The sequence below is a fragment of the Macrobrachium rosenbergii genome, chromosome 4 (genome assembly GCF_040412425.1).
Source record: "Macrobrachium rosenbergii isolate ZJJX-2024 chromosome 4, ASM4041242v1, whole genome shotgun sequence".
Lineage (NCBI taxonomy): Eukaryota > Metazoa > Arthropoda > Malacostraca > Decapoda > Palaemonidae > Macrobrachium > Macrobrachium rosenbergii.
Window position 1 is genome coordinate 82,566,308 of NC_089744.1, and position 22,326 is coordinate 82,588,633.

At 40.7% G+C, this 22,326-nt stretch overlaps 1 protein-coding gene across 1 annotated transcript in view; it reads left to right on the plus strand.

Annotated features, from left to right (window-relative positions):
* Window positions 1-22,326, plus strand: part of LOC136836305 (golgin subfamily A member 4-like) — a 520,799-nt gene that overhangs the window by 350,326 nt on the left and 148,147 nt on the right. Inside the window, exons 36-38 of the mRNA XM_067100429.1 lie at window positions 2,595-2,821; window positions 6,728-6,944; window positions 14,957-15,179. Coding sequence (XP_066956530.1) covers window positions 2,595-2,821; window positions 6,728-6,944; window positions 14,957-15,179 — 667 coding nt within the window. The remainder of the gene's footprint in view (window positions 1-2,594; window positions 2,822-6,727; window positions 6,945-14,956; window positions 15,180-22,326) is intronic.

Here is a 22,326-nt window from a genome sequence, read left to right on the forward strand (position 1 = left end):
AACAGACATATTGTTTGCCGCAGTTTCTGGATGACTACTGTTGCCCAAGTACGTTCAATCATTGGGCAAGGGACCTGGACCATCTCTATATATCTGAAAGATGCACACTGGTATTTCCTTATTGCTGTTCCCTTCTGCCCCTTCTTAGGGTTCTGGATAAGGAAGGGAACATACAGATTCAAAGTCATGCCCTTTGGGTTAAACATTGCCCCAAGAGTTTCAAAGGTTTTGAACAAACTAAACTTCTAACTTTCAACTTAACCACTTACTTAATAGCCTCAAATTGGCCAATCAGGCATTGGTTTCTGTTGCTTCAAAAACAGGTGAAGAACTCAACTCCATTACTGTCTGCTGTTCTGTCCCAGACAGTAGGAGGAAAAGTTGTCTATGCAGCCTCCTTTCTGAAGCCGAGACCCTCACTTGTGGATTTGTTAAATCTCCTCCACCATGAAAATTACTCACCCAACATTGCTAGGTACCTAGTGCAAAAACTATGGACATTATCTCTTCGACAATACCAGTCCGTATGGAAAATATGGTTAGATTATATCCATGCTGAGAGCCCAGTTGAGATCTCTGGTGAAACACTTTGACATTTTCTTATATATCTTTTTGAAAACAAGTGCCTTGCTATTACAACAATCAGGGCATACGAGGCAGCATTGTTGAAACCATTGCTTTATGGATTTGGAATTGATTCTACAATAGAAATTGTTACTTCCCTTCTCCAGTCTTTTGCACTGCAAAGACCTGCTTGTGCAAGGCTTCCCATTGCCTGGTCCAAGAATAAGGTGTTTAAGCTTCTGTCAACCCCTGAATTCAGTGGACCCAATACAGCTACAATTCATATGCTGCAAAAGGCAATCTTCTTGGCTGCTTTGGCATTACGAGCACGTATTAGTGAACTGTGCTCTCTTAGACAGAGACAGCGCTACATCCCTTATACGGCTAACCGTCATTTATTATTGTCTCCTGGCCCATCATTCCTGGCAAAGAATGAGAACCCATTAAAGAAAAATCTCCTATTTCTAATAAGGGAACTCAATTTGTCAGATAAAATATTATGCCTGGTTCAAGCACTTAAGGTTTACCTAGAGGTCATAGCAAACATCCCAGAAAGTCCGATTTTGCTGCACCTAGCACAGACAAACCACTCTCTCTACATGGGCTGAGAATAATTTTAGTGCCCCTTATTTAAAAGGCAGACTCCATTCCTTTCCTGAGTCGCATGACCTTCAGCAAGTAAGTATGTCATTAGCTTTCTTCGGATATGCTTCTTTCGAAGAAGTCTTCGAGTGTGAAGGGTGGTCATCAGAAACAGTAGGTGGTATAGTAAGTCCTGACCTCATAGGTGCTACGTCAGAAAACCAGGGGTCTTCTTGATGTGGTGGATGTGCTAAGATATCGCTGAGAAAGAATCAACAATACCTCAACCACACCCAGCATATTTAGGTAAGTCACTTTAGAACTTCATCTTAATAACTGTAAGTTTGTGTCTAGTTTCATGTTCTTTGTTGTCAAACCCTATGGGTATCTGGAATAAGGAATGTGGTTTATAACTTGTAGGTTAACCTTAAACAAAATTTTATCTGGGTTGTTGGGATTGAATTTCAAGAGCTTAGCCATTTTGTCACCTGTCAGTTTCTCTTGTAAGCTCCTTTGAAGACAAATAGCAGTTATGCTGTCAAAAAACAGGTTTTGACGTAGGAGAAACCTATTTTTGGTAGCTGCTGTGAGTCCTCAAACCCACCCACTTTCTCTGACAAAAAGGCATTGGATTTGGGTGAATAATTATCCTGCATAGACCTGAAAAAGAATAATGATAGTAGGTCTGGCATTAGGTGTATGGTTGATACAATAATGACCAGCTCGCAGCTCGCTGGTGCCACATCTGCAGGTCAAGAATAGGAATTGAACCTAGGCAACCACTGTAAACAAGAGAAAGAGCCCTCTTTGTCTTGGAGTCCTATACTCTATCCGTGTCAGTATGCACTATACTGGCAAACTAGAAGAGAATTCTTTGAAATTGGTTGGTCTATCTTATGGAGCCCCTTTAGGGATCATGAGAGTAACTCCTTTGAGGACTCACAGTGGCTACCAAAAATAGGTTTTTCCTACATCAAACCACTTTTTTATTTTTACATTATTTTACCAGTTCAGTGTTAATAATTTTAACAAGAAGTATATGTATTTTATTTAGGAATTTATACATGGTGTACAGTATTGTATTATATAGCGATATAAGGTTTGCTATCTTAGGCAGATTCACACTTATGGAATGGACTTGGGAACAGTTTCTTCCATATAGGGACCTTACGTACCATTTTTTCATTACTGGCATAGAGAGCTAAACATTGGTATATATGTGAAATTCTGATCATTTGTGCTGTTTTAACTAATGTGACATTTATTTTTTCATGTTATCTTTGATCACTTATTCTTGTGTTTTTTCTTGCAATCTACCATTTATTTAATGTGTAATATCACATGGCATTTGTTATTTCATGTTATAAGTGATAATTTATTTTTGTGTTTTTTCTTGTAAGCCACCATTTGTTTAATGTGCAATATCTCAGATTTTATATTCTTTCCAGCTCATCTGTCTGACTCTCTAGAAGATCTTGGTGAGGGTGTAAAAGAGGAAGTTAGTAAATCCAGTAGGCTTGACAGATCACTGGTTTCATACTACATGGAAAGTGGTTTAGAAGATTGTGATTCGGTTCAGCCTTCTACTCGAGCATCTAGTGTTGGGGATGAAACAGAGGAAGTTAGAAGTCAATTACAAGTAATTATTAACAAAATTCAACAGGAGGGCACACAGGTAATGCATTGTAATATTATTTGTCATTGTATCTAGAGGGCAGATTGTGGCAGGTGTTAGAATCTGAACTGAAAAAAAATTGAGAAGTGAATGAACACTAGCATATATATATATATATATATATATATATATATATATATATATATATATATATATATATATATATATATATTACAGTATATATAATTTTTTTTTACTAATGTTAGGAATGCAATAACAAAGGTTTTATTTTTGGATATTTTGTAAGTTCGTTTGATTCTGGTCACTGCACTTTCAAGAAAAAAAGGAAGGTGAAGTTAGACAGGATGTTACTTCACCCATAAAATGTGAGCAGCTGATGTAGTTGAGATAGTTGTAAATTTCATGCCAAGCTCTGCTCATAGTGATGGGTTTGATCTTGACAGGCTGACGACCATTAAGGAGCTAAGAGAATTATATAATCTTGGTACAGTATATTCCATAGGGTAGCTGGAAAAATAGGAATTTATCCCTCCACAAACTGTAACATAGTGGTGAACATAGGATGTAACTATGATAATTTTTAATAAGTTACACCGTATGGTATTTAGTATTCAGACCATGGTTTAACCCTGATCAACTTTGGCTCCTTTTTGGGAGTGGAAATTGATTGAGTTAGCTAATACAGTAATGTAAATCAAAAGTAACTTTTGAAAGATGTTAAAATTACCTATTACAGGTGATTAGGTGCCCAGTGAAGGACATGCCCTTCAGAGTACTAAATGTAAGTAGATGTTGGTTGAAATCAAACGTAACTCCAATCAGGGAACTATGTATGTAATGATATATAAAAATCATAAGTAAATAAAATCTACCCCCAATACAGTATTAGTGTAGAACTTTTAGGAGAAAATTATTATTCTACTCCTAAGCTGACACAGGCTGGCTTACATAGATGTTGACTCCAAATAAACATACAGTGAAACCTGTACCCATGGGTGTATAGGGCCACGAGTAACTAGAGGCAAGAGCACTTTTATTTTAATAAAATGTTGTTGTACCTATGAGCAGTGATTGGGGCCATGAGCACAAGCAAGAGTCAAATTATCAGTCTGTTATCACAAACTTATGAAAAATTGCTTACGATACGTCAGCAGTTAGCGGTTTGTTTTCAGTATTTTATTTATTATAAAATATGTATTGAAAACAAGCCGAATTATCAGTTTGTTATCACAGACATGAAAAATTGCTAACAATTTGTTGACAGTTAGCCTGTCAGCCATTTGCAGTGAGTGGATGCAAACAAAATCATAGTACCATCCTGGTGGCCTGTCGTGGTAACACGTAAACGTTGTTTATTTATGGTAAATTTCATTTAGTTTCCTTTAAATGTAAGTGTAAATTTGCATATGATTTCATACTTTATTTACTGTAAAATAATAGGCTTGTTTTTCAATGTTTTATTATACTACCCAGCATGCTCATCATAGGCTAGGCCTAGCCTAGCCTGCAGTGCTCGGTCTAACATCCGTAATATGGCAGCATTAGACGGAGGGCAGTTTTTTATTCATTTTTTTTTTTAGCTGATAGGTAAGATGGGTGAAAGAAGAAGGAGGACAGTTAGCTAGCTAACCATGATAGGGAATAGTTTAGAAAGTTAAGTATTAGTAAGAGTAATGTAAAGTGTGGTTTAGCTACAATTTTATTTAGATAAAAGTACAATTTTTTTCTTATGGTCTTAATATTAACATGAACATGACAATATTGATTTTGCACTATAGTAATGCAGTGAATTGTACAGATTATATATTTTAACTTTTATTTCATAATAGTATAATTCTATTTAGATAAAGTTGTAATTTTTCTTCTTTTAACCTTAATATTAACTGTTATAATAATGAATTTTGCAATATATTTACTTTGTGAATTCTGCAAATTACATTTTTCACAAGACATATCTTAATAGTATAATGGTTGAGGTGCATCACAGTGAATATATGAAGATACTCTTCTCCACCATCTGTGGTCTGTGTTGTGTGGGTAGTCTCTCTCTTCTGCTTCCATTTCCTCCATTAACTCTCCATTGTATTGCACTAGTTTACTCCATATTTTGGTTGCCAGTCTACATATTCTCTGATTAATTGGTTCTACTTTGTATTTTTTGTGTATGTGTTGTATACTCAGATCATCATCATCTTGATTGTTTCTCACTGCGGACCTTAGTATCTTATTTTGGAATTTTTGAAATGCCCTTATTTTGGAAGTCGATGCTGTACACATGGGTCTTGGTGGATATTCCATTATTGGTCTTATTAGACTTTTATGGAAATGGATTTTAATGTTTGTGTTCATATTCTTAAACCTTTTTAGCTTTGTGTTTTGTGTTCTTGTTGTTCTTAGCCTTTCTTGTACATGTCGTGATATTCCTTTTTGTCCGAATTGCATTCCTAGTATTATTGTGCTTTTAGTAAAATCACAAGTTGTTGATCTAACATTATTTGTGCAGGTTTGTATGCAGATACTGATACTAGTTGGAATTTAGATTTGTTTGATTTTATCATCCACTTCTTTTCAAATTGATTTATTTTTGCAATATGGGCCATTGTTTTTTTGTGCTACTTGTCTTTACAAAGGTGGGTCCCTTTTTCATGTACATATTTCTGGGTGAATAACTATTGAGTTATATTATCTGCAAAGCAGACATCAATACAGTACTCTGGTGGTGGAGTCACATCTGATGTACAGTATATATAATGTGAATAATGTTGGAGTTAGCACAGATCCTTGTGGGACTCCACTTAGTAATGGGAATGGATTTCCTATGTAATTTTGTGACTTAATTGCTGCTGTTCAATCTTTAATGAAGTTGCATAGTATTTTCTCAAAAATGCCTGGAAGTTCGTAATATTTTGTATTGAAGTCCATACTTTGTCAAATGCCTTGATTACATCTCTACATACTAGGATGCATAGGTTCTTTCTTCTTTGTGATGGTGCAATGCTTTCATGTATTGTTGCTATTGCAATTTGGGTTCCTCTTCCTTTTCTAAATCCATTTTGATTTTTATTGTGTTACTGAATATCTTCTTGGATCAACACTAATCTGTTAATTATTTTTTCCAATATTTTACCGGATACTTCTAGTAATGATATTAGTCTATAATTCTCTACCTGACACGTATCTTTTCCTGGTTTGGGTATCAAAATCATTATTGCGTTCTTGAATATAGTTGGAAAATATCCCAATGAGTGAGCCCAATTGTATATCTCTTTAATTTTTCATATGCAATATGTGGTAAATTTTGAATTATAACATTGTTAATTCAACTTCTTCCTGGTGCCTTGTGTTTAAAATTTTCAATGATTGTTTTGATGTCCCATAACTATTTTCCTTGTTAGTAGACAGTCTTCATTAAGTCTATTAATATCTGCTGCATGATGCAGATTTGTTCTGTGCCTACGTTGTTCAAATAATTATTGTCCAAAGCAGGCTGGGCTCTTGATGAAGTTAGGTATATAAATTTGATATGAGAGAGTGAATACATTATATAAAGTATTTGGGAGAACAGGATTGTGGGCGCACCCCAAAGGATCATGAATTAGAGATTAGGGTGGATAGTGCACAGAACAGAGGAAAGTGGAGGCAACTATTTTCATGTGTAGCCCCATTAATAATTGTGATTGTAAATATTAATACAATCCATAGATAGAACCCCAGATGAATTCTGTATACAATATGCAGTTTTGGAAATTAGGCCATTTTGACTGTCATGATCAGAAGCCTAACTTGGTTGTAGGAAATGAGCTACATTTTTTGGCACTGTTAGTTTACAAATGAAATAGCTCTGCCTCTTGGGAAATTACTCCAGATTTCACTAAATACTCTTTTAAAACAAAGCTGATAAAGAAACTTTTGCTTCCTTCCTTAATTTTTATTCTTACTTTTTAGATGTTGACATCGTGTGAACGAAGGCTCCTTCATAAGTATAGTTCTCTGCTTAGCAGTGCAGAGAAGGATCTCATAACATCACTTGATCTTAGTGAGCCCAGCTCTCGAGAAAGTTCTGTTAGTAAACTTGATATTAGGGAACGAATGCAATATGTAAGGCGCATAGCAGAGTTGGAATCGGAACTTGGGCAGAAGGATCTTGAATTAAAGAGACTCAGTAAGTTCACCCTAAATAAATTTGACACTTTTTCTTAGTGTTTTGTTTGTTTTAGTTTTAATGTCTTTCCATGTCTGGCTAATTATATTGATAAATGTCAAGATTTGCAGATTTTCAGGTTTTTCTACAGTCAGTATTGTCAGTAATTACATTATTTTCTTAAAGTTACCTTATGCCGCCGTGCCAACAGGCAAGTCGGCATTCAAACAAAAGATCAAATGGCTGCCCTGATGACTGTCTATTACGTCTGTTCTCCACCAGGTGTGTTTCGAATGTTTTAGCTCATCGGAATTCTCCTTGTTGCCATTGTGTATAGGCGCTTGTTGGTATTTCATGGTTGTTTGCCTATCACAGTATTGTACTCATAGTTTTCCTAGGATGCCTCCACTGGGATCAAGACTAAGAACGTCAGGTTCTGTAGGAATGGTTGCTGTGGTAGCAGGATGTTGATTTTTTAGGAGATACACACTGTTTACACTGGCTGGCATGGTATAAAGTGTGACCCCGAGAATAGATGTGAGGAAGTAGGGATTTCCTAAGTACTTTCTGCTTAAGTTTGTTAGCATAGAAAGAGAAGGGAAGCAGATAGATTATGAAAGCAATTAGTTAGGTCAGGTTATCAACCTGTCATTTCTCCCCCTTCTCTAGGTCCTTCGTCTGTAGTTATCCATACTCAGTCTAGGCTTTTCCTTTGCTAATGCTTTAGTTAGTACTGAGGCTTCCTCTTTAGCTCTGCCTTCCAGGCATATTAAGAATTTAGAACAGGATGTAAACCTTATTTTGGTCAGTACAAGGTTTGTCTGAATTGGTTAGGGAACCGGTCCGGGTCCCCCATAGTGTGCAGTCATTTTCACATTCCCTTGTAAAAGGTAAGGTGTCAGTGCTCTTGCCCGTCTGTAGCCCAAGCCTAGGACTGCCCTGTGACAGTTGGAAAAGTCCGCTGCCAAGGAACTGGGTCGGTTCTCAGTGCAACGTGGTCCTGTACCCGCCATCACCTGCTTCTCTGTTTTTCACACTTGTAGTCTTGTATAATGCATTAGCTGAAAGATCGTTTTGATTAACATTAATCTGCACTACGTGTGTGACTTCTGCTGTCATGGGCACCTTGTATGAGGTTGTTAGGACTGATATGACTAATTATATACAGGATGTTTCAAAATTAGAGCCCCCCCCTCTACAACATAAACTAAAATTGACATGGACAAAAACAAAAGTAGTTCAGAACAGGTATTTATTTAAGTTTCTCTCTGAGTATTTAATATTTTGTGTGGCCTCCATCTGCCTCTACCACAGCCTGCATTCTTGAGGGGTATGATTTCAGCAAATCCCAAAAAAGCTGAGACTCAAACTCCATTTCCCTGAGCACTTCGGTCACCTCTCTTCGCAGGTCGTCGAGGCTTGGTATACCATCATAGTTCACTGTGCACGCTTTGTGTGCACTTCAACACGATCCTTTAAGATACTACCAATGTTTTCACACACATTAAGGTCAGGAGAGCTACCTGGAAATTCACTTGATGAGAAGAAATCGATACCACTGTTTCGAAGCAGCTCCTGTGTCTGAAGAGCCTTGAAACATGGTGCCTTATCATGCAAAAATGTGACTTCTTCAACAGATAACACATTTTCAGGATCTTTGAGGAAAGGAAATACTCCACCAGTAAGCACAGTTTCTCTGAAGTATTTGCCGTTCCATGACTGTCCTTTTTTTTTTATGATCCACATTAACCGTTTGGCTGTGAAACAGAGAACAATTCCCAAACATTCAGGAAATTTTACAACTTGGCGATAGCGCAGGTCATCGCTGATATCATCCAACTTTGCAGCCCAAATGATGTCATTTTTATGATTTGGCTTCCTGACTGTGTAAATGAAGAATTCATCTGATGCGGCAACATGGAGAAAGTCAGCTTCATCCCAGTCTTTAAGAAATGAACCACAAAACCATGCACTGTCTTCTCTCTGTTGCTGAGTGATGTTGGGCTTGCTGGTAACATGAAATGGCTTGATACCAGATTTTTTCAACTCACGATATACAGCACTATAACTTCTCTTCTTTCCCCTTTTTGTTTCTAGTTCAAGCGCCAATTTACATAAAGACTTTCTTGGTCTACCCACTGCCTCAGCTATGATGTCTTTTGACTCCTGAGAAAGGACTTCAGGCCTTCCAAGATTCTCACTCTTTTTGCGATGACAGTCATATGGATTTTTGTTCCAGTTTCTTTTAACAAAGGATTCATCTCTTTTAATGTATTTAGCTATCCAGGAACGTGAAATGAAGGATGCACCAGCATCCCTGGCCTCTGTGAAGGTTATAGCCCAGATTCAGTCAATCCATCTGATTTCCTCTGAGTCGTTAGCCATGCCTGTATCTGACTTCGTCACTCAGTCTGAAAATACAAGAAATGTAAAATGAAAAATAGCTTAATAGAAACTTAAAAATAATGTACTTGGAGATAGGCTATAGCAGAAAACTTCATAACTTTCCATTTGTTCTGTGGAGGGGAGGGGGGGCTCTAATTTCGAAACACCCGGTAGTTATAGACAGTTTTATTAAAAATAATGTTTGTAGCGAGTTGTATTTATTCTGATGTTATGCTGACTCAGTTGATTGTTTAACCAATTTCTTCATCTTTTGCTGATTCTAAATCCTTGTCTGCTGGCCTATTCTTTTTATCCATCGAAATGCACTTGTTCGTTTGTTACATGCTGTTCCTTCAGTTATTGGTGAGTCTCTTACTTCTGCCTCAATTAATGTTTTTTCTTTCTAAATCTACCATGGTTACAGTATCTTCTGTTGTTTCCAAGCTAGATATTATTCTAGCTACATAGCTTTCTAAGGATGTTTCATATGGGAAATCTCTCAAGTATGTTGACGCACTTTCAAGTGAGGTGGGAGAGTCATTGTAACTCCTCTTCCCCCTGCCTCCCAACATCTCGCTTTCTTTTGCTCAGCTGACTCGTGTGGACTCAGCTGAGTTGCTTCAAACTACATTTCCCTGTCTCCCTTTCACTGAGGAGTGGATGTGATGCAGGTACTCGGCTGCTGTTGCTTCCTGTTGCTGGCTAGCTCCTCCTGTCGCCCTCTGGCGGAAGAAGAGTTTGAATCGGAGGATCTCCTTGGGTTTGATCGGCATTTGCTGGAGTGTTACATTTCACTGTATCCTCATTTAGTTGAGGAAAGAGGCCAAAGAGAATAGGTCTCACTTGTCTTTGAGTATTTCGGCGCTCTTTAAGTATTTGGAAAAGAGAACCCAAGCTTTCTCCTTCAGTTAGAGCATGTTTCGTAAGTTTTCTCTTGCTCAGGTGCATAAAGCTCCTTTTAGGTCTGCTGGGTCTTGTCTTCTGCTTTTTTATGAAGTCGCGGACCACCGCCTCTTGCAATACAGGCACTTAATCAACGCTTAAACCATCTTCGGTAGAAGATTCGGTTTTCTTTTCTCTTTCCTGTGAAGAGACCAACTCAAGACGTGACAAGTTCTTTGGACATGCTGAAACGGAGTCTCTGATTAGATTGTTGGAGTCTTTTTATCTTTTATTGAACTTTTGCTCAGTATATAGCCTCTTCTCTTCGTCACCTTTGAGAGGTTGAGGTGCCAGCTTAGTGTGTTTTGGTGCCAGCTTAAGGAGTTTGTGGAGCCAGCTTTAAGGGTTTTTGGCACCAGTGGGAGTTCAGCAAGGAAGATCGTTAGTTTTGGAAGAAGTGAGAACACTTATGCTCCTATCTGTAGTAAAGGCTTATGCTGCAAAGGTTAAGGCGATAAGGGAGGATATATTGGTACAAGTCATGTTTTATACCTTTTGGGGATAAGTTCAGCCCTCAAGTTCTGGTTGATGGCCAATTGCAAGCCTCCTGGCATGCTTGGAGAGACTTAGGAGCAGAACCTCACATGGTGGAGGCAGTGAAGGAGTGTTATGATTCCATTTAGGTTACCCTCGACTGGTTTATTCTCCTATAGCTGTTCTTTTGTCTTCTCCAGCAGAAGTCTCTCATTCTTTGGTAGGAAGTTGTAAATTAGAGAGAATGAAATGGACCAGGCAGTAATTCACAGGGATTTTACCTCTGGCCTTTTCCTAGCTCCATAAGCAACTGGAGATTGGCAGCCATTGTTGGACACATTGAGACTGAATAACTTTACATGTCTGTCCTGATGCTTTTTGGTTTTTCCAGCATGGTTTTAGTGACTTTCCAAAGGAACGATCAGATGTTTTGGTGGATGTGCAGGAGACATTTTTCTTCTTATACCAGTACATCCTCAGTCATGCAAGTTCCTTTGAGGTGTATTCACAGAAGACGTACAGTATTGTTATTCAAGGCGCTTTGTTTGGGCTTGTGTACACTACCTCTATAAGTATTCACAGGGAATTTGTTGCCCATAGGTGGATGGTGTCAATTTTTAGGAGCAAGATATCTTTTCTACTGCTTCACTTGTTCAAGTTGGCCAACTCTGTTGACAGTATTCCAAAGGCCAAGGATCTGTGGCTTCACCTGGCTCAGTCTCTGTACATTATGATTTTCAGTCGACTTCCCTAACTCCTCCTCATTCTTACCTAGTGATGTGGGGGATGATACTTGAAATTTGCAGGGTTGTCTGTCAGAAGACAATTAGGCACTTGCTTCTTGAAGAATTTTAGCCCTGAAGGAAGCTTCCTAAGTGATAAGGGATTGCTTTGTTAGGAAACATGGCCTCGGTGGGGATTTTGTCAGAATAATCAGGCTCAGTTACAGTACAGTCTCAGCATAAGAGATTATGACTTACTGCTAATTTTCATTAAACTTTTAAGTAATCCAGGGCCATCATTGTCACCCAGGTTCCGTAGCTCTGAGGGACTCTGTAAGAAAGAGTTGGCCATTTTATTCTTAAACCTACGTCCAGGTTTTGTTTTTCCCTCTGTCGTGTAACATGAAACAAAGAATTTTGACTAGCATTATTACACTTACATACAACATAGAATGGTCAGCACTACACCTGGTAAAACTTACTAGATGTTGGGCAGCGGAAAGACCATGGAAGATGCCTAGCAGGTTTATCCCTGGTCAGAAACAAAGTCATAGTGGAAAGTTTGCTTCTTTGAGTGAAATGAACAACATGATATGGGTTTGATAATTCATTCTGTGGAAAGACAGTGTTTTCGGCTTTGGAGATTCAGAAAGAACAAAACTACCTACAGAGTGGTCATTATATGCTCAAATGTAGACTTATTAGCATGCAGATGAGCAGGAACAACCAGTTGATTACTACTCCTTTAAGTGCCCCTCAGGCTTGAGCAGTGGATGTGTTTCTTTAAGTTTGACCTGATTGACTCAGGCCTTCCCCCTCTATCTACTCTAAAGAAGTATTGAGCAAATTTCAAGTTCAGGAATTGCTTAGTGACTCCTGTAGAGCCCTAGTAGCTTCAGAGCAAATGATTTCCGAACTTTCTAGCTCTCTTTGTAGATATCTTTTATTCTTCCGTTAAGGGGAATTCAACTCATACCACAGAATTCCATGCACTTCCACTAACTTCTGTATCTCACGATTAACCGCTTGGAGATACTCAACTGTCTCCTCCCAATGAGGGATTTTCAAAGGTATCAAGGATTCTGGCCTTAAGTGGAAAACAACCATGGATTTGTGTCAGAAACAGTGGTTTGTGTATTGCTCAGGGCACTGTTCTAGAGGAATTTTCAGCACTTGGAGCCTTGTAGACATCAAAATTTCTCTGCTGTCAAGGCTATCGTACCATACTTTCCTTGGTATATATATTGTATAGGAGCATACCTTTACATCATAATAAAGGTATTTATAGTCAGTGGCTGTTGTTCTATAGGACTTTTGAACCTAGGCACAGGGGTCCCCTCATGCTGCTTCTATTTGATTCTGCCTGAATTGAAGCCATTTGCTCCACAAGGCTGCTCTTCGCTGCACACGTATGAGAGCCTTGCCCCTGAATGAATCCAACTTCTGGTGGCAGTAAGATCCAGAAAGGATTCCAGATCAGGTAAGAATGTTTTGGGTTTCATGCAAGAAACCTTTAGCATGATTGGCAGAGTGGATTTTCTCTAGCTGCACTACCCCCCATCCTCTTCTTGTGGGAAACAGCAAACGTTAACAGTAGGTAAAATTTATTCCAAATAACATAAATTTTTGTAATAAAATTTATTATTGGATACTTACCTACTGTTAACATATATCCAACCCAGACTCCTCACAACTTAGTGGGCTGTCAAAGAGAATTCTGACAAACTAACATTTGAAACACACCTGGTGAAGAACAGGTGTACTAGACAGTCATCCATGCAACCATTTACAATAGGTAAGTATCCAAATAATAATTTTCATTATGAAAATTTTATTTTCCAGTGGGATATTGCATGGATATTTGAAGTTTTGATTATTTTGAAAAAGATTTTAAATTTATTAAGAACAAGCCTATACAGTAAACCTCCAGTATTTGTGGTCTCACTATTCGCGGACTCACGTATTCACAGATTTCTCTGTGGAACGTATCTACCCACTATTCGTGGAAAATTCGCCCATTCGCGGTATTTTTCATTGAGAAATATTCACTAATTACTGTATTTTCATATCATTTTCATGACTAAATGCACTTTTTGTAACAAAACTTAAAATACTCAGGTATAAGGATTTTTAGGTTTTTTGTGTTTAAACTATCAAAAGAGGCAGCTCTAATTGTTTTTAGAGGGGTTTTAAGTATTTGTGGATTTTAGCTATTCACGGGGGGTGCAGTATGCATCCCCCACGAATACGGGGTTTTACTGTACTGTATTGTTTTGGCTATACTATGTACTTGAATGCCAGGGTAGCAATTCTTGTGGTTAATATGCAGAAGTGAATAAATTTTTATTGATAATGTTATACTTAGGTTTAATTTGTCTCATAATTAGCAAACCTTGTGAAAGCAACTTCACATGAAGTATACAGTATTTTCCTGTCTTATTCAAATAGAATTAGCTTATGATTATTTTTGCAGGTGATGTTTTTTGTGACAATTTTTTTTAAACAGTTTCAGAATTTTCAAGCACATATATATGCTTGATATTAGCTTATTTATAATTGTGTGCAGGTTTTTTTTGCCATAAATTAAAGTATGACTTGTTTAATCTGGCTTCCTGTTAAGTGTGAAATGCAGAGTGCCCATTATTCCCTGTACTATAATCAAGTAATAGCATGCAAGACACCAGGGACTGTAAACTTTTACAGGAAAGGCAGAGTAGAGTTGATTAGTTAGGAAGTGTATTACAAGGCTTTAACAAAATTTTGATTTCCTGGAGAGGCATTTTTTCATTTATGTATACATATGTTTATTGCAGACCAAAACAGTATGGAAAGGTTTTTTATTAATATGTTAGAGGTTTTTTTATTATATTTTATATGATGCATTTTGCCACTTTTCATGCCACATGCCTAATACTGATGTATGGAGGCTTAATACAGTAAATTAAAGAAACTAATAGAAATGTTTTAGTAAAAATCAAACAAATTCAAGTATGTAAAATACAATGAATTTGCTGCAAATCTTTAAACTGTTAAAGGAAAGACTGAACATACCTTTATATTTTTTATTTTGTTTTGAATATTATTTTTTGATAAATTATTGTCAATTCATGTACAGCATGCTAGTTTCAGTACTTAGCCATTCTTCTTTTTTGATGAAAAATGACTTGGGGGGAAAAAGTTGTGGGACCTAAAATTACATTGTGACTATTCTTCGAGTTGTGAAATTTATAATTAATTTATTCATGGATTAAAAACAAGGAGTGCTTTTAACTGGTATTTTGCAGGGTGGGGGGCAAATATTTTAGGAATTTTAGGTGATGCATTGCCACACTTTGATTATAGCAGTATTGTTTTACTTGAAGTTAGTAACTTTAGTATGGGTATGTTGTTCTTAAATCCCACTTTAATGTCTGTTACATTTTTTAAGCAGAATTAATTTTGAATAAAGATAAAAAAGTATTACTGTGCAGGTATTTACAATTTCAAGATTGTTTTCATTTTTCTATCCAGCTTCACAGACTGACTTTAGAATAGAGCAAGAAAGGTTACTGTTAAATGAGTGGAAGTTGTCCTTGGAGGATGAGAAACGAAGGAAACAGGACTTGACAGAACAGCTTCGCCAGGAAAGACTGTCCTGTTATGATCATACTTCAGAGTTGACTTTTTTGAGATCTCAGTTATCAATACTTGGACCTAAACTTCATAAACTTCAAGAGGAAAATATTAAATTATGGTAAGTTGTGTTTGGTTTTTTGTTTTTAAAGGACTATGGACCAGCCATGGTTTGATGATACATATAGATGAGTTAATCATGACAAATACACCAAATTCAACACATGGAAAGAAAATGAGTCTCATGAAAATTACACCATTTTTGTTGAGTCTCACAGTGCTGTGAATAGATTTACCATATAACCGAAAGAAATTACAACAATTCCTTAAGAGGAAATTTGAAGGAATTACTCAGCCTCATCTTTGGTAGACCAACAGATGATGGTAGACTGGTTACTGGCCCTAAGGAAAAGGCTGAACTGCTTTATCAAGTTTTTGAAGCTAAGTACAGTAATCAGCTGAGGATGGCCCTCTTCCTGATGCTTGTAATCCTGAACCTGTTCTTACAAAATTTGCATTTCACTCAAGTGATATTAAGAAAATTCTTGATAATCTTGATAGCCAGGGTGGAGAAGATCCTGATGGTTTCTTCCCTTTCATTTTTTAAAAAGGTTTCCATTGTGTTGTCTCCCAAGATTAGTAGACTCTATAGAGTTTTAGGTCGGTGTAGTATCTTTGCGGATGAGTGCAAGCTTAGTAATACAGTGCCTGTTCAAAATTTGCTAATTCTGCTGATAATTCTGTCTGTTGGTTTTCAATTTAAAATGCTTTAGTAGTCTGACATATTATTGGAAATAATAAAAACCATGCATTCATTAGGAAGATGGCTAGGCATACAGTACAAGGAATAATATAATACACAACTCACACAAGATGCGTCGTAAATGATGTTCACTATTGCTACGAATTTGCCTTTGATACTTAAGTGATTCTGGGCGGCAATGGACGAACGCAGGGGGTTCTTTACATTATCAAGAAATCTACTGTATTTTATTAAAACATCTTGACTAAATAGACTGAAGAAGGCAACTCCATAGACGAATAAATCAAGGGAAAATCTGTGGTGTAGGGCCTTCTTCAGGCGAGGGAAGAGTATGTAAAACTCAAGGATTCTCTTAATTAATTATATTTGCATAATAAACACAGATCAGAAGAATGAATTACTGGGTAGGTAATAATGAGGGCCTGCTTAATGAATGAATCTTACACAGGAGAAATATTCTATGCAAGTGATGTCTTCATAACAGGAACATCACGGAGGGGTAGATTATGGGGTGGCATAAGGCCACTGCACATGGGATAGAGCCTAGAGTGGTTCCACAGCCAGGGACGATCTGCAAGATATGCAAGACGGTTACTTGCAAGAATAATAAGATGCTTAAAGGGAACTGAGGGAATGCACAGATGGTGCAAAATAACTCAGTTCAACACTAAATGCATAATTACATTAACACTTGATGCTCCAACACAAATTACTGAAGGTGATTGCACAATGGAAGTAGAAAATAAATCAGACAGAGGAATAACAGGATCATGACTGACAGAAACCTTGTTTCTGGTACATTACCTTCATCAAGATGACAATGTCCTCATTCAGTAGGGCGCTGATGCTGGAGGAGGGAATTAAGGGATGCCACAACAAAAGTGTACTGGTCTGAACCTCGGTGTCGAACATGTGGAGGGTACAAGGTACAGGCAAATGTAAGGACATCTGTCCTTGGTGGAATTCTCAGCACTTCTCTCTCTGACTGCTACTGCATGGTCTATTTATAGCCTTGGGAATTATGCATTGGCATAATTCCTTGAAGGCCACACCTGGAATTAAGGCCTTCAGGCAGTTATTTGAACAGAGAGAGGATTAGGCTTAACCATCGGGGAGACGGAGGAGAGAATTGATGAATGGGCGAGTGAAACCCACAGCTCTAGTAATTACAGCATTTGAAACGAATTTTATTCTTTTCTCTGTTACTTTATGAAGGAAAACAGGTGAGGTTGCTTGAAAAGAAGTTCCTTTGTAGTACTGTTCATATAGAAAGAGATAAACATGCGATGAAGTATCTACAGATATTCCTACACGAATACAAACCATCGGTCTTTACATAGGAATTACCTTCAGCGCAAGCTGGAGCAGGCTGTTCTACACAGCAAGGTTGTTTGGTAGTAGAACTACTGATGGGAGGGGCGAGGGGTACCCTCATCACCTTCCTTTGTTGAGTTGTGCAATCACTTGCCTTATAGCCTTCATTCAGAGCGGACGCATTACTACGCCTTCCTCTGCCCGAATGTTCGCTGGCTGTTCTCTCTGTGCTTCATCCTGGTTTTTCCCTGTTTTGTTGTGCTTTGTGTATATTGTGATATCTGTGCTTATATTCTTGGCTTTTTCTTTTGAAACATGCAAACCCAAGAACTTACTTGAAATGTCGCAAACGTGTGTGCTCCATGACTGATCCTTGTTCTGAGAGTCATGTTTGGTCCCTGGAGCAGTGGATGCAGTTTACTGGAAAGAGAAAAGCCAGGAGGGCTGCCTGCCCATCCTTGGAGTGGTATTCTCCTCGGAGGACACCAGGTAGCTCCTTGTCTCTTCCCATGCGACTCCCCATGGCTGCTACCTCTGCTAGGGGAGAGGTCACTTCCCCGTGTTCCCCTGTTGCTTCAGCAATGAGTGGTTTGCATGGGAGGGTGGAGGCCGATCACGATCTCTCAAGGACTTCCTCCTTTTGCTGGGGAGAGCATTCTTCCCCTGGGCAAAGGGAGGCAGTCCCTGCTAACCCATCTTTTACAGGTCTGGGAGAGATTGGGAAGACATTTCAAGAGCTTATGAACCTCTGGCCCTCACTAGGTCTTCCCAGGGAGCCATTGGTGCAGGGCTTGATTGCACACTTTGGTGCCTTCAGTCTGCCTCCTGTCTCTACTGCGTCAGTAACTAGAACTACGGTTTCAGTTACAGGATCCAAGGTCACCACGACTACAGTCACAACGCCTTCGGTTAGTCATCCTGTTCCATCAATGTCGACATGCCCTCTGAAGTCTCCCAATGCCAAGGATCTTCTCCTAGATGAATTGCTGAAGAGGTACAAGCGTGACTGCAGAGGACGTCGAAGAAGAGCCCCTGTTCTCCTTCGTCGTTATTGTCAGTATCTTCTTCTCCACTTGCCATCGTCTTCTCCCCTTCCCCTTCTATGGTTCCAGTATGTGGACAGATCCGAGGAAGAAAAAGGCAGTTGCTCTTGACTTTAGGAAGGCTTGTTGGCCCTCTCACGGAATGTCTTCTTCTACGGAAGCACCGGGATCTCTACGATCCCCCACATACACCGACACTCAAGACACCAATAACAGACAGCAGATGTCTCCCATGTCTGGTAAAGAACCTTCTGCTGTGCTGGGCTCCAAAGTTTTCAGCCTGGAGGCTCATCCCCATCTAGCAACGTCGTTTATGGCACGCTCCTGTGCCCTGGGTGATCTGCATACACAGGTCTCCTTGACCCATGCTGCTGAAGGTTCTTCCACCCAGGTTCCAACGGACCCACATGGCTACAGTAAGCGTTCACAGTCCACGGACTGGGACGTGCCCTAGAGAGAGAGTGTGGGTGTGCAGCTTACAGGCACTGCCTCCACCCCCAGAACTCCACCGATCTGATACATGGCTTCCACGAGCTGCTCCTTGGCTGATCGGAGGACTGGGTCCCATGACAGTGATGCCGACTGTAGTCTGCATGCCCGACAGAGCATAGAGGAGATCCCCTGTTCTCTGTTCTTTGCGCTTAGAGGCCTCAGTCTCGAAGAAGAGTCCAGCAGCTCCCACTCATGTGAGCAGGTCTACTCTCCTTGAGATAGCTTCTGTGCACATTTGCAGGAGCGTGTGTGCTCTCGCAGGGGCAACCCCCATTCACCTTCGTGTGACGGGAGCTCTCCCAGACCCATGCATTGATCATCACTGTGCGTTGACGGTCATTCACAGCCTTCCTCTCCTGCTGAGACTTCAGCCTCTGGCAGGTCCACAAAGGATGCTGTCCCTCCTACCTCCTGGGGGCATACCAGGAGCCGTGGGACAGACAGGACTCTGGTTGGCGATCGGGATTTGGCCTTCCATCACAGTCCTTCTCACACCCCTGGTTCTGTCTTAGGGCTGGAACAGACATATGCTCTGGTGTCAGAGAGGGGACATGGGGGTTCTGAGGAGGGTCTCTCACCTGCAGAGAGAGCAGCTCGGGAGGACCGTGAATTGGAAGGGCTGGAAGGACCTCTCCCCAAGGATGCAGACACCCCTGAGCTGCAGAGGTCCGATTCATCGGTACACCAATCTCAGGGAAGAGACTTTGGCTGCTGATGAGGTCGTTCCTTTGAGCCTCGAAGCACTTGTCAGAGCCCGCAAGGAATCCTCACCTTCGATCAAGCTGCCATGGTTGAAACTTGACTACTCAGTCCTGGGTCAGGTGAGTTCTCTCATGTCTGGGAGGAACTCACTTTGGGCCAGCCATTCATTCATGCTGCTTCCTCCACCTCTCCCTCGTCAGAAGAAATTCTACAAGCCCTACAATTCCGACAGCACAGGTTGACCTGGACTTAGTTCGTCTCGGTCTGGGTCTGTCGTTGGAGTAGCCAAGGTTATCACTTCCTCTTTGTTGCACTACCAACAAAGAAATGGCTAACCTGAACAGACTGTTCCTGTCTGAAAGTAGGACTATCACCTACCTTGTTCCTGTCTTGAGGTAGGACTGTCACCTACCTAGCCCACCAGACAGCCAACATGTGGGCAAACTTGACTTTTGAAAGGAGAGATGCAGTTCTCTCCCATGTCCCAAGTTTGTTGGTCCCGAAGCGGTCTTGACCTTGAGGCATGGACCGTTGCTGCGTTCCACTTCTCACTTTGACAGGGAGCAAGTGGACGCCGCGTTGGATCGTTGGAGAGTGGATGACAATGACTGTCTCATCCACTTTGCAGTGGCAAAGACCTCCAGGCCTTTGTGCGCCAGCCTTCAGGTCAGGCTGGCCCTCCCTCTACAGGTCCTAGGAAACCCCAGAATCCTAATTCCTTTGTAGGAATACCCAGCCTTTCTCTGCCCCTGTCAGGAAGGGCGCAACCCAGCATCCCTTTTGGTCCTCTGTCCAGCCAGGTAGAGGGATAGGGGGAAGAAGAAGGGAGGAGGACACTAGGGTCATCGTTCCTCTCCACATGCTGCCATTGGTGGGGGTTGCCTGTCGACCCATTGGGCAACACAGCAGCGACATGGAGCAGAAACCTTGGTAGTGAATGTCCTTCAGGTGGGCTATTTACCTCCCTTCAAGTTTTCTCCACCTCTCACCAACCTTCCAGTCCAACTACAGGCAGTCCCCAGTTATCGGCGGTGTTCCGTTTCTGAGAGTGAGATGATAACTGAAAATCGGCGATTTTGGGGCTTTTTTGGTGATTTTCGAGGGTTATCGGTGCCGAAAAGCGCTGATTTTCGGTTATCGGCGCCTCTGTTAGGTATGTACTGGCACCGATAAGTGGAAATCGGCGATTTTCAGCGCCGAAAATTGCCGATTTTTATCGCTAGACAAGCCCCATAAAACCGAATCGCTGTTAACCGAGCCCCCCTGTTAACCAGAGACTGCCTGTATAGACATACGTTCCCGGCTTACCAAAGGACCTCATTCTCCGGGACAAGATAAAGGTAGTGCAGAAGAAGGGAACTGTGGAAGTCATGACAGATCTGTCTCCGGGCTTTTACAGCAGGATCTTTCTCTTAGAGAAAGTGTCAGGGGATGGAGACATGTCATAGATCTATCTGCCCTGAACCAATTTGTTCGCCAGACTCAGTTCAAGATGGAAACAGCACGAACAGTGCTCGTGGCCATCAGGGAGTCTGGCTTTATGCTTATGGTGGATCCGCAGGATGCGTATTTCCAGATACCCAACCATCAGTCCTCCCACAATTACCTCTGCTTTATCCTCAATGGGACAGTGTACCAATTCAAGGCACTTTGTCTCTTGTTCGAAGTTGCTCCAGGACAGAGATTGCCTTCTCGAGTTTTGTTGCAGCCTAGGCATTGTGATAAATCTTGAGAAGTCAGACCTCATACCCAAGCAAGAACAACCAGCTTAGATGTGGGAAGTCGTTCTCGGTCACCTGTTGTGCTTGGAGAAGGTGGTCCCTCATGGGCGGCTTCACCTTCATTCCCTCTAGTGGAGAATGAAGGAGTTCTGTTCTCAATCAAGGGACCTGCCATCCCTTCCCATGCTTCTCTCGGGAAAAGTGAGACAGGACTTAGGCTGGTGGCTAGACGACAGGAACCTCGTAATAGGGGTGGCTAGGTGACAGGAACCTCTTAATAGGAGTTCAGCGTGACACTCCCCCTCGAGAGATGCTTCTGTTTTCGGATGCTTCGAGGGAGGGATGGGGCACAAACCTGGAGAAGTTTTACTAACCTCGAGGGTGTGGAATCAGAATGACAAGCACTTTCACATCAACATAACTGAAGCTTAAGGCAGCCTCTCTGGCTCTCCAAGAATTCCAGGATCAAGATATGTGGCACCATGTGGAACTGATGAGCGACTACTACGGTAGTGGCATACGTCAACAAGCAAGGGGGACTAGTTGTCTCTTCAGCTTCATCAGTTGATGGTGCAAGTTCATGAGTGGGCAGTAGCACACTCAGTGGGGTTGTCAGCCAGATACATCCCAGGCAAGAGGAATGTAGTGGCAGACAAACTCAGCTGTCAGGGTCAGGTGATAGAGACAGAATGGTCCCTACACCCAGACATCATGGAGAGATTGTTTGACCTTTGGGAACGTCCAGTGAGAGACCTCCTCACAACTCGGCACAACTGGAAGTTGCTGGTGTTTGCTCCGTCATCCTGAACCCTTAGGCTGCAGCGGAGGATGCCTTTCAGCACCTTTGGGACAATCTCGACACATACATTTTTCCACCTTTCCTTCTTATTCATCAGATGATCAACAGGGTAATGATCATCTGAGATCACGAATCTCAGAATGACCCTGGTGGCTCCCAAATGGCCACATGCTGAATGATACCTGGGCCTGCTAGCTCTGCTATCCGAGGCACTCAGAGAAATTCCTCCCTGGCACAGCCTCCTTTGCCAACCCCATGTAGAGAGGTTCCTTTAGTCCGTAGAGTCCCTATCCCTTCAGGGGTGGAGACTGTCCAGCATCTTCTGCAATAGAGAGGCTTTTCTCACCGAGCAGTGTCAGAGATGTCTAGATATCTTCGGAAATCCTCCCCAGACATCTATCAGGGGAAATGGGCCACCTTCTGTGGTTGGTGTT